The sequence below is a fragment of the Taudactylus pleione genome, unplaced genomic scaffold (genome assembly GCF_031769625.1).
Source record: "Taudactylus pleione unplaced genomic scaffold, aTauple2 ptg000021l, whole genome shotgun sequence".
NCBI classification, from domain to species: Eukaryota; Metazoa; Chordata; class Amphibia; order Anura; family Myobatrachidae; genus Taudactylus; species Taudactylus pleione.
This window is the reverse complement of record NW_028284423.1, coordinates 320,293-332,928: the sequence shown is the minus strand read 5'-3', so window position 1 is coordinate 332,928 and position 12,636 is coordinate 320,293. Positions and strand designations below refer to the sequence as shown.

Below are 12,636 nucleotides of genomic sequence, written 5' to 3'. Positions count from 1 at the left end.
AGAAGTGTTCAGTAATACTGGCCTAATGAAGGATAGAAAGCAAGGAAGGAGCCCTCTCACACACAACAATGCTAACTTCACTGTGGATTCACAGAGGTACAGAAAAAGTATTGCCACCTTAGGTCTGCTGTGTGATGATGCCAAAGACACGTACCTCGCACTTTAAACCAATCATAACCAATGTGGATAGTGCTACAGTATATTATTATTATTATTATCATTTATTTATATGGCGCCACAAGTGTTCCGCAGCGCCTTACAAAGTACAAAAACAAATTGTATACAAGTGACTTACAGAACAATACAATACAGGACATGGATAATATATATTGCTACATTAGTGACCATATCACCCAGATAAGCAACAGAGCATAAGCAACCAAGTGTTAGGTGCCCTAGTGGTGAGTAAGAAGTAAATGACACTATAGTAAGGAGAAGCACAAGAGGGTAGATGGCCCTGCTCGTGAGAGCTTACATTCTAAAAAGGTGGGGGAAGACAAACTGGGTTGACACAGATGGGGACGAAGGAGCATGTAGCAAGGAGTTAGAATGATAGCTGGAAGGTTTTGATGAAGTAGTGGGTCTTGAGAGCCCGTTTGAAGGATTGCAAACAGGTGGAGAGTCTGATGCGGAGTGGGAGAGAGTTCCAGAGGTGGGGAGCAGTGCGGGCAAAATCTTGGAGGCGGGAGTGGGAGGAAGTAATCAGCTGGCATGAAAGGCGGCGTGCATTAGTTGAGCGAAGAGGGCGGAGAGGAGCGTGAAGGGAGATGAGATCAGAGATGTATATGGGAGAAGATTGGGTGAGGGCTTTGTGAGCGAGCGTGAGAACCTTAAATTGGACTCTGAAAGGGAAGGGGAGCCAGTGTAGGGCTTGTAGGAGAGGGGAGGAAGATGCAGAATGTTTGGAGAGGAAGATGAGCCGAGCAGCAGCATTAAGGATAGACTGGAGAGGAGAGAGATGGGATTTGGGGAGGCCAGATAGGAGGAGGTTACAATAGTCCAATCTGGAGATGACCAGTGAGTGTATGAGGGTTTTAGTAGCATCCTGGGTGAGATAGGGTCTGATCTTAGAAATATTTTTGAGATGGAAACGACAGGACTGTGAAAGGTTCTGGATATGTGGTTTGAAGGAGAGGGATGAGTCCAGGATAACTCCAAGACAGCGCACCTTGGGACTAGATGAGATAGTTATTCCATCAATTGATAAAGAAATAGTGGGAAGTGAGGTGATGTGGGAGGGTGGGAAGATGATTAGCTCTGTCTTAGACATATTAAGTTTAAGAAATCGCTGGGACATCCAGGAAGAGACAGCAGAGAGACAGTTGGAGATACGAATCAGAAGAGAGGGGGAGAGATCAGGGGAGGAAAGGTAGATTTGAGTATCATCAGCATAGAGATGATAATGGAGGTCAAAAGAGCTGATGAGTTCACCTAGAGAGGAAGTATAGAGGGAGAATAGGAGAGGACCAAGAACAGAACCTTGGGGAACACCTACTGTAAGAGGCTGTGGGGGGGAAGAGGAGTCGTGAGAGGAAACTGAAAAAGATCGGTCAGAGAGGTAGGATGACAGCCAGGAGAGGGCAGTTTCACGTAGACCAAGGGAGTGAAGGATATTCAGCAGGAGAGGGTGGTCCACAGTGTCAAAAGCAGCAGAGAGATCAAGGAGAATGAGAAGAGAGTAGTGGCCTTGGGATTTGGCAGCAAGGAGGTCATTGCTGACTTTTGTGAGGGCAGTTTCAGTGGAGTGGAGAGAACGGAAGCCAGACTGAAAAGGGTCAAGGAGGGAGTGGGAGGACAGAAAAGTGGTAAGGCGGTTGTAGACAATCCGGTCAAGGAGTTTGGAGGCAAAGGGGAGGAGAGAGATGGGACGGTAGTTAGAAAGAAGGTTAGGATCAAGGGTAGGTTTTTTAAGAATGGGGGAGACAAGGGCATGTTTGAATGCAGAAGGAACAGTGCCTGATGAGAGGGAGAGGTTAATGAGGTGGGCAAGATGGGAGCAGGCTGAGAGAGAGAGGAAGCGGAGGAGGCGGGAGGGGATGGGATCAAGGGGGGAGGTGGAAGGGGGGGAGGACCGGATGAGGGACATGACTTCCTCTCCAGATACAGGGGAGAAGGATGTTAGAGTTGGTAAAGTTGATGGGGAGGGGTGACTAGGGAAAGGAGGAGGTGGAGAGCTGGGGGACTGGTTGGATATGATGTCCTGACGTATGGAATCAATTTTAGATGTAAAATAGGTAGCAAAGTCAAGGGCAGTGAGCAAGGAGGGCAGACGAGGAGGGGGTGGGCGAATGAGGGAGTTGAAAGTAGTGAAGAGACGCTGGGGATTAGAGGACTGAGAGGAGATGAGTTTCTTAAAGTATGACTGTTTAGAGAGGGAGAGCGCAGCACTATAGGATGAGAGCATAAATTTGAAATGGAGAAAATCTGCCTTAGAGCGTGATCTTCTCCACTGTCGCTCGGCAGTTCGAGAACACTTTTGCAGGTATCTGGTGCATTTGGAATGCCAGGGTTGAGGAGTAGATCAGCGAGTGTGAATAGTGATCGCTGGGGCAACAGAGTCCAGAGCAGAAGTAAGGGAGGCATTGTATAGGGAGGTGGCTTGTTCAGGGCAGGAGAGAGAGAGGATAGGGGAGAGAAGTGAGTCAAGCAGGGAAGAAAAGGAACCTGTGTCGATAGTGTCAATGTTACGCTTAGTAATGGAGGCTTTTGGAGGTAGAGGAGGGGAAGGAGAGAGGGACAGGTTAAAAGAGAGAAGGTGATGGTCAGAAAGAGGGAATGGGGAATTGAGGTGGTCAGAAATATCACAACGGTGTGTGAAGACCAGGTCAAGCACATGGCCACTCACATGGGAGGGTGAGGAGGTCCATTGGGAGAGACCAAGTGACGGTGAGGGAGAGGAGTTTGGAGGCAGAGGATTCTGTGGGGATATCAATTGGAATATTGAAGTCACCTAGGATAATGGAGGGAAGGTCTGAGGAGAGAAAGTGAGGGAGCCAGGAAGCAAAGTTGTCAAGGAACTTGGAGGGAGAGCCAGGGGGACGGTAAATGACAGCTACTTGGAGGTGTACTGGGTGGAAGAGGCGTATAGCATGGACTTCAAATGAAGAGAATGTGAGGGATGGTTCAGAGGGAATGGGTTGGTATGAGTAACCAGGGGATAGAAGGACCCCAACACCACCACCATGGCGACCCCCAGGTCGTGGGGTGTGGGAAAAGGTGAGGCCCCCAGAGGAGAGAGCTGCAGGAGAAGCGGTGTCAGAGGGTGAAATCCAGGTTTCAGTAATAGCTAGGAGATTCAGGGAGTTGGAGATGAAAAGGTCATGGGTTGGGACCAGTTTATTACAGACTGACCTGGCATTCCAGAGGGCACAGGATAGAGGGACAGAGTTTGTTGGAGAGATTTGAATGAGATTATCATGACACTCATACCAATTATCTCTATAAAGAACATTCATCTAGAAACAAAGGCTCCATAGGCTCAGTGTCTAAAGGACATTTAGCTGTGCTCAAAGTAACATCACTAGAAAACGGTTTAGCAATTCACAAAGCCAGGTTTTCAGTCCTGCTGCTCTAGGAACAGAATCGGTGTAATGTTCACCAACCAGGTGACTGCAGCCCAGAGCTGCAACTGACAGTGTAGCTGACAGCCCCTGGGTTCAAAGCACATCATTAGGAATAGAGAGATATGTGCATGTAACCGCCAGGAAGCAAATACAGAGGCACAGAACCATTATTATAAGCACTCAAACAAAATACACGCACGCACGCTCATACAACAGATTTATGGGCTTTACAATAGCAGCTATAAAACACATGTATGAATGTGAAGCATGTAGCCTGCCATGACCTCCCCATACTCAGCCGGCAGTCTGTTCATGCTTTCTCATCCTGATGAGTGGGACAATTTCACTTAAGCCCTGTGAGATTTATTTTCAGAACAAAACTATTCCCAGCCCTTTCAATACCCAAACTTTAGTGATTAGTGAATACTTGTTCTGATCTATTGGTTTCAGCTAATTTGATTATAATTTTAACAACATTTATTATGGCCACAAATAAGGAGTACAAAAGACAGATTCTTCTACTACATTTAGCAGGATGAAAGCTGAGACCTACAATGCCAATGCTCTCATTTGGATGATATTTCTATAGTGTATACAGAGCAGCGCTTATGCAATGTCCACAATTTCCAGCGATTACATTATTATACAGACCATTTAAAAATGAACGATCCATAACAAATCTTGGGGTACCTGCTTCAGTACCAGTGGGGTGGCAGATGTACAGAGATGGCAGCAATGCACAATAGTTACAGCTTAATAACTTGCTAAGAAATCATAACATGACCATAGGCACCATACACTCCATGTGGACGGCTAAGCTGCATGGATAGAAATCGCAAAAGACAATTTGGCTCAGATATACTGGATATATTTTCACCTGCCCAGTTTGTTTAGAGGGGCAACTACATTTAGGCCTCATTCATGTAATTGTGTTTAACTACAAAAATGTGCAAACTATTAGGGTAATATTTAACAGAAAATGTAAAGATATGGAGCGTACACACTAGACGATATGCTCCCTGAGCGATATCGTCTAGTGTGTCGGGGGCAGGGTGTGCTCAATGTCGTTCATGACATTGAGCACACCCGCTGAACGATATCATTAACGATATCGTTCAGCGCCGGTCTCTCTCCCCCATTCCCCAACATGCAGCAACCTGACAACATCGTCAGGTTGGCCTGCATGTTTACTCGATGAACGATAATGACGAACGACCCGCGGGAACGCGCGTCGTCGTTATCGTTCATCGTTTTGATGTTAAAAATGGACGATAAAGTGGACGACTGAACGATAACGATATCGTTATCGTTCAGTCGTCCACTTTAATCGCCCAGTGTGTACGCACCTACAGTTAATATTAAATTAGACGTACAAAATACGAGGTATGGCAAAATCTAAATAAAAAGTAAGCACTGCAATGTAAGCGCAAAAAGCAGCCGAACAAAATCTATACTTATAATAAAGTTGTAGAGGTTGTGACTGTACATATCCTTGGGAACTATGCAGATAATAAAACAAATTACGGAATTGTTGTCTGTCTGTTTGTTCTGGCATCACGCAAAAACTATGCAATGAATTTGGATTGCGTTTTCCATATTGTATATCTTAGTCACCTAGAAAGACATTGAGGTATGTATTATCTCAATCTGACATCAGGGAGAAGATCAAAAGAATAAAAAAAAACAGAAGCTTGACACTCAGTGCGTGCAGTGTGCAGGCTCTTCAAGCCAAAAATTACTAGATGTAGATACATTTTTTGGGGACTGTTTAACTATGAAGACAAAATTGCTAACCTCATCGCACACAGTGAGTACTCAGGCTGCGTATGCCATCGCAGTGGCACATTTATGAACGCCCATGCATCAGCACTCAAATGGACAGGCACGCCTGCGTTTTTCCCACCACTCCCGTCACCACTCCCAAACGCTGACGTCCTGTCACTCACTCTGCGATGTCTTTGTATCTGCGTGCGTGATTGCAGTTCCATCACAATCCTAACCTGCACATGTGCACTGCGATGCATGCGCAGGTTGCACCATCGGCCGATCTGCAATTGCTGTTGCAATTGCGATCCATGATGAATCAGACCCACAATATTAGATGCCACTAATGTGTTTGTAAAATCAGTTCAGCTGAGCAATAACAGACTTATACGCAAGCTAAACTGCAGGCAAACGCTAGCAGACCAGAAAGTCGGATTAGAATTTACATTTTAAGGGGTCTAGTTACTAAGCAGTGTTAGGAGACAGAGTGAAAAGTGATAAGGTGCCAGCCAATCAGCTCCCAACTGTCATTTTTCAAACACAGCCTGTGAGATGACAGTTGGGAGCTGATTGGCTGGCACCTTATCACTTTTCACTCTGTCTCCTAACACTGCTTAGTAAATAGACCCCTAAGTCTCTTTTGTACCTATGCATTAGAAACATTATCCAATGATGCAATCTACCCTCAAACAGTCTATTTGTCTACATGTGGGCAGTACAGGGGAAGCATACAACAGATATAGGTATAAGTGATGCCTTCACCTGCTCAGTCAGACATTTTCTTTAGCCCTAAAAACAAGGCCACACATCCAATGATCTAGAGACCCTGCCAGTAGGCCACATCCTATGCAGGTGCATTGGAAGAGTATAAGACTGACATAGTTTTCTAGTTAGACATTGCCTATGACAAATATTGTTCAAAAAAATAAGGGGAAAAAATATTGTGGCTTAAAGTTAAATTGAGATTTCAAAGTACGAGGAACATGAGACCATGAAAATTTTGTATACATTTATGGGTCAAATATACTTGACTTTCCCTCTATGGATGTATTATAGTAATAAGTACCCATTATTACCCTTAAACCAGAAACTATGAAAAGTTTACTAATAAACTTAAAAAATTAAATCCTACCTTTGTCAATGACAAGCTATAGAAAAACCACATTAGTTAAGAGAACTGAACAGTGTCTACAGGAGTGTGTAGCATTCATAATGATAAGTAACACTGAAGACACTCACCTTTGTTTTTGTGTGGAAAAGAGTGGACTTCTGGTGGTGGGACACATCCATTATACTATTGGAATTAGGAATATCGCTGCCATTTCTATGTTCACCCTCCCTACTGCTGTCATCGGACTGATCAAAGTTATCACTGTCCTGGTCCATTTCTTCTTCATCTTCATCTTCCACATCACACACATGCTCCTCGTCCTCCTCCTCATCCTCTTGCTGCTCATTGTCCTCAGGTTGGTCCTCAGACTGATCTGCTACAACACAGCTGTTATTGTTTTCTTCCAATAGCTCCGGTTGGGGGTCTCTCCTCTCCACGCTTCCAGGGCCATCCACCTCGCCATTCAACTCTATGTGCTCTTCCTCTTGCTGTCTAGAATGCTGCTGCTGCTGTTCCTCCTCCTCCTCCACTCTGTTCATTTGCTCCTCATCTGCTTGGCTGGAGGAAGCATTACCTCGCACAGAACCGCCAGTACGTCGCCTCTTGCTGCCCACAGACAGCAGTTCCTGATTCATTTCCAAAAGCCAGCTTGCTACTTCATGGACACTCGCTAGACTGTGTGAAGAGGCAAATGTTTTCACATTCTGCATAAAGACAAAAGGAGGAATTACTGTACATTCTCCTGGCACTTAATAGATTAATCAGCAATTAATGACACAAATTAATGCACGACTGTTGATTTGTTTATTTCTTTAAAAGTTGCCCTGCAACACACTACAACAGTAACTCACAAGCACAATTGCTAAATAGAACTATCCTGTGCTGTACCGGCCCCTGCTTTATTTCTCCGTCAGTTATTTCTTATCCACAGATTAATATTTAATGCTGCTTTCCAGTCATGAGAGTCTCCCCCACCTGCCTGTTATAATGTACCTATGAATTCCACTTACAGTGTGCAATGATCTTCCTCCATGCTGCCAACATTAGACACACATATACCTGCCTAAAAAATGTACATTTTAAACGCATATTAGGCGTACAATAAATGTAATAGAATACTACATATACAGACTTAGGGCGCACATCCACATGCTGATAATACTGAGCGATTGCATGATTACTACATCGTGCACCTTTCTGTCGGAAACGACCAGCGATGCGCGCTCTCACTGGTCGTTTCCGACATCAATCATCGGCTGAACATGCTGAACAACCCCATGATAAAGTCAGGTTGAGCATGGTAGGGGATGATTGATTTGCCTACACTGAACAACTGCTCGTTCAGTGCAGGCACAACACAGACTGTCAAACGACTGCACAATTACAATGTCATAATCGTACAGTCGTTTTTTGGTCTGCAAGTGGATGTGTGCCCGAAGTTATCTGCAGGTCTTTTATAGCAGTCCATGTCCCTTGGCCCTTTGCTACATGATGATAATTGTATAGACGTGTCTAATGCATGGATGTTAAAGAACACCATTTGTAACAAATGGAATGTCCACTGGTTTTGCAGCCCTTTGAACTACAGGGTAGCATTACAAAGAAAAAAAGACTCAAAACACAAACTACCTACACTACCTCTAACCCTGCACCCGCTGCCTGCACACACTACCTACACTACCTCTAACCCTGCACACACTACACTACCTCTAACCCTGCACCCGCTGCCTGCACACACTACCTACAATACACCTAAACCTGCACACACTACACTACCTCTAACCCTGCACACACTACCTCTAACCCTGCACACACTACACTACCTCTAACCCTGCACACACTACACTACCTCTAACCCTGCACACACTACACTACCTCTAACCCTGCACACACTACCTACAATACACCTAAACCTGCACACACTACACTACCTCTAACCCTGCACACACTACCTCTAACCCTGCACCCGCTGCCTGCACACACTACCTACAATACACCTAAACCTGCACACACTACACTACCCTAACCTTGCACCCGCTGCCTACACATACTAGCCCTAACCCTGCACCCGCTGCCTGCACACACTACACTACCTCTAACCCTGCACACACTACCTACAATACACCTAACCCTGCACACACTACACTACCTCTAACCCTGCACCCGCTGCCTGCACACACTACCTACAATACACCTAAACCTGCACACACTACACTACTTCTAACCCTGCACACACTACACTACCTCTAACCCTGCACCCGCTGCCTGCACACACTACCTACAATACACCTAAACCTGCACACACTACACTACCCTAACCCTGCACCCGCTGCCTACACATACTAGCCCTAACCATGCACCCGCTGCCTGCACACACTAGCCCTAACCCTGCACCCGCTGCCTACACATACTAGCCCTAACCCTGCACCCGCTGCCTGCACACACTAGCTCTAACCCTGCACCCGCTGCCTGCACACACTACTTACAATACACCTAAACCTGCACACACACTACACTACCTGTAACCCTGCACACACTACACTACCTCTAACCCTGCACCCGCTGCCTGCACACACTACCTACAATACACCTAAACCTGCACACACTACACTACCTCTAACCCTGCACTTGCTCCCCCCGCACACACAACCTACACTAGCCCTTACCCTGCACCCGCTGCCTGCACACACTACTTACAATACACCTAAACCTGCACACACACTACACTACCTGTAACCCTGCACACACTACACTACCTCTAACCCTGCACCCGCTGCCTGCACACACTACCTACAATACACCTAAACCTGCACACACTACACTACCTCTAACCCTGCACTTGCTCCCCCCGCACACACAACCTACACTAGCCCTTACCCTGCACCCGCTGCCTACACATACTAGCCCTAACCCTGCACCCGCTGCCTGCACACACTAGCCCTAACCCTGCACCCGCTGCCTGCACACACTACTTACAATACACCTAAACCTGCACACACACTACACTACCTGTAACCCTGCACACACTACACTACCTCTAACCCTGCACCCGCTGCCTACACACACTACCTACAATACACCTAAACCTGCACACACACTACCTCTAACCCTGCACTTGCTCCCCCCGCACACACAACCTACACTAGCCCTTACCCTGCACCCGCTGCCTATACATACTAGCCCTAACCCTGCACCCGCTGCCTGCACACACTAGCCCTAACCCTGCACCCGCTGCCTGCACACACTAGCCCTAACCCTGCACCCGCTGCCTGCACACACTACTTACACTACCCCTAAACCTGCACCCGCTGCCTACACACACTAGCCCTAACCCTGCACCCGCTGCCTGCATACACTACTTACACTACCCCTAAACCTGCACACACACTACGCTACCTAACCCAGCACCCACTCCCCACACACAGCCTTGGCAGCTACCCGCAGGCTTCAGGCTGGCTAAATAGAAATGTCCCCTCTTGCAGGATTTTACCCGCAAAAATCCGCACTTTTCTTAAATTGGATACCATGAGTATCGGGAGCGTGCAAACCAGTGTTAATCCAAAATTGGTCACAAAGTCTGCAGAATTATTTGCAGGCAAAACCTTGCGGCCAATTGGATATGCCCATAAGACAAGATTGGTATTCAGGGCAATGTAGCAGAAGCGATAAGCAAGTATAAATCGAGGCATTAGGGCTTTGTCCGCACATATAACACTGCTACAATTATGCAAATCAAAAGTGCACTTAAAACGGGCCACATATGGCACTGCTTAACACTATTTTTTATGGAAATCGCTACATCCTGCCAGAGGTTCAGTTAAGCAAAATATTTGAATCAGTTTACTACCTAAAATAGTAACATCTCTGACTCCCTTACTTGTGCTAGTTTAAAAAATCTGGGAAAATGAAGCTGAACACATTCCTTAAATTCCTTAAATGCAGCACATTAAAGACAAGTCCACCTGACATTTACAGCTAGGAGAACCTGAAATCACAGGTATACCACACTATAATATTACATACACTGGGAGGATAAACAGCATAAACTTAATTATAATAAATAAATAAAAATATCCACGTCTGATAATAGTATTTGCCATGCTAAACCTGCTATGATAGTTGGATCAATGAATTCCTTATTATTAAATTGCTTCAAAATTAAGTTACAGAACCATATTGTCGCATGTATAAGAACAGAACACAAGTTGTGGGTATCTAAAAATTAGGTGTGTGCACCGGCGACTTTTCGTGTTTTGGATTTGGATCTTTCTTCGTGTTTAGGATCTGGATTGGTTTTGCCAAAACCACCCTTCCGTGTTTTGGGTTCTGGGTGTTGTGTTTTGGATCTGTATTTTTTTTTAAAAGAAAAACATAAAAACAGCTAAAATCACAGAATTTGTGGGTTTTTCTGCTCCTATGCTATTATTAACCTCAATAACCTTAATTTCCACTCATTTCCAGTCTATTCTGAACACCTCACAATAGTGTTTTATGTCCAAAAGGTCGCACTGAGGTAGCTGGATGACTCTGCTAAGCGACACGAGTGGGCGGCACAAACACGTGGCCCATCTAGGAGTGATACTGCAGTGGCAGACAGGATGGCAGTTTGAAAAACTAGGCCCCAAACAGTACATAATGCAAAGAAAAAAAAGAGGTGCAAGATGGAATTGTCCTTTGGCCCTCCCACCCACCCTTATGTTGTATAAACAGGACATGCACACTTTAACAAACCAATCATTTCAGCGCCAGGGTCTGCCACACGACTGTGGCTGAAATGATTGGTTCGTTTGGGCCCCCACAAAACAAGCTGGCAATTAATCTGTCCCTGCACAAACTGGCTCTACGGAGGCAAGATGTCGTCCTCATCCTCCTCATCCACCGATTCCTCACCCTCTTCAGTGTTGTGTACATCCTCATCCTCACAGAGTATTAATTCGTCCCCGCTGAAATCCACCACCACAGTTCCCTCTGTAAGTTCTGGAGGCTAGTCTCCCTGGAAGAGTTGATAATTCATTTTATGAACATCATCTTCTCCACATTTTGTGGAAGCAACCTCCTACGCCTTTCGCTGACAAGGTTCCCGGCTGCACTAAACACTCTTTCGGAGTACACACTGGAGGGGGGGCAACTCAGGTAAAATAGAGCCAGTTTGTACAGGGGCCTCCAAATTGCCTTTTTTTTCCTGCCAGTACAGGTATGGACTGTCTGACATGCCTACTTGGATGCCATCACCGATGTTATCCTTTAACAGACAGACGCACGCTTGTCGCTGCTGCTTTGAGGATGCAGGTGCGGTTACAGCCCACACAATTCACAAAGACAGAAAAAAAAGGAATTTTTTATTTTTTGTGGAGCGCACTTTGAGGGTTACACCACCCTTTAACAGATAGACGCACGCTTGGCGCTGCTGCTTTGAGGATGCACGTACAGTGCAGACAATTCACAAACACAGAAGAAAACGTTTTATTTTTGTTGGAGTGCACTTTGGGGGTTACACCACCCTTTAACAGACAGACGGACGCTTGTCGCTGCTGCTTTGAGAATGCAGGTGCAGGTGCAGCTACAGCCCACACAATTCACAAAGACAGAAAAAAAAGGAGAATTTTTTATTTTTTGTGGAGCGCACTTTGAGGGTTACACCACCCTTTAACGGTCAAGCCAGCCAGCCCTTTACTTATGACACAGGTGCACACTTGGCGCTACTTTGTTGATGGACGTGCGGCTACTGCGCACACAATTCACAAACACAGAAAAAATATATATTTTTATTTGGTTTGGAGTGCATTTTGGGGGTTACAGCACCCTTTAACGGTCAAGGGAGCCGGCCCTTTACTTATGACACAGGCGCTAACTTTGCGCTACTTTGTTGATGCACGTGCGGCTACTATGCACACAATTCACAAACACAGAAAAAATATTTATTTTTTTTGCACTCTGGGGGAGCACCCCTGATGGACAGAGCACCCCCTGGACAACACTACAGCACCCCTTTAGGACTGGGACACTGCACAGGACGTTGGAGTGGACACAGCCCCTATGGACAACTGACTGCACAACACAGTATAGCCAGCCCCTATGGACTTTGGAGGAGTGGACACAGCCCCTATGGACAACAGCAGCACAGCACAACACAGCCAGCCCCTATGGACTTTGGAGGAGTGGACACAGCCCCTATGGACAACAGCAGCACAGCACAAC

The 12,636-nt window shown here is 46.0% G+C and overlaps 1 protein-coding gene across 2 annotated transcripts in view; it reads right to left on the bottom strand.

Moving 5' to 3' along the window:
• The window catches only part of FBXW7 (F-box and WD repeat domain containing 7), a 260,641-nt gene that overhangs the window by 141,923 nt on the left and 106,082 nt on the right, over positions 1 to 12,636 (bottom strand). For both annotated transcript variants that reach the window (XM_088448231.1, XM_088448227.1), the window contains one exon: positions 6,567 to 7,142. In XM_088448231.1, coding sequence (XP_088304357.1) covers positions 6,567 to 7,073 — 507 coding nt within the window. In that variant the 5' untranslated portion in view covers positions 7,074 to 7,142. The remainder of the gene's footprint in view (positions 1 to 6,566; positions 7,143 to 12,636) is intronic.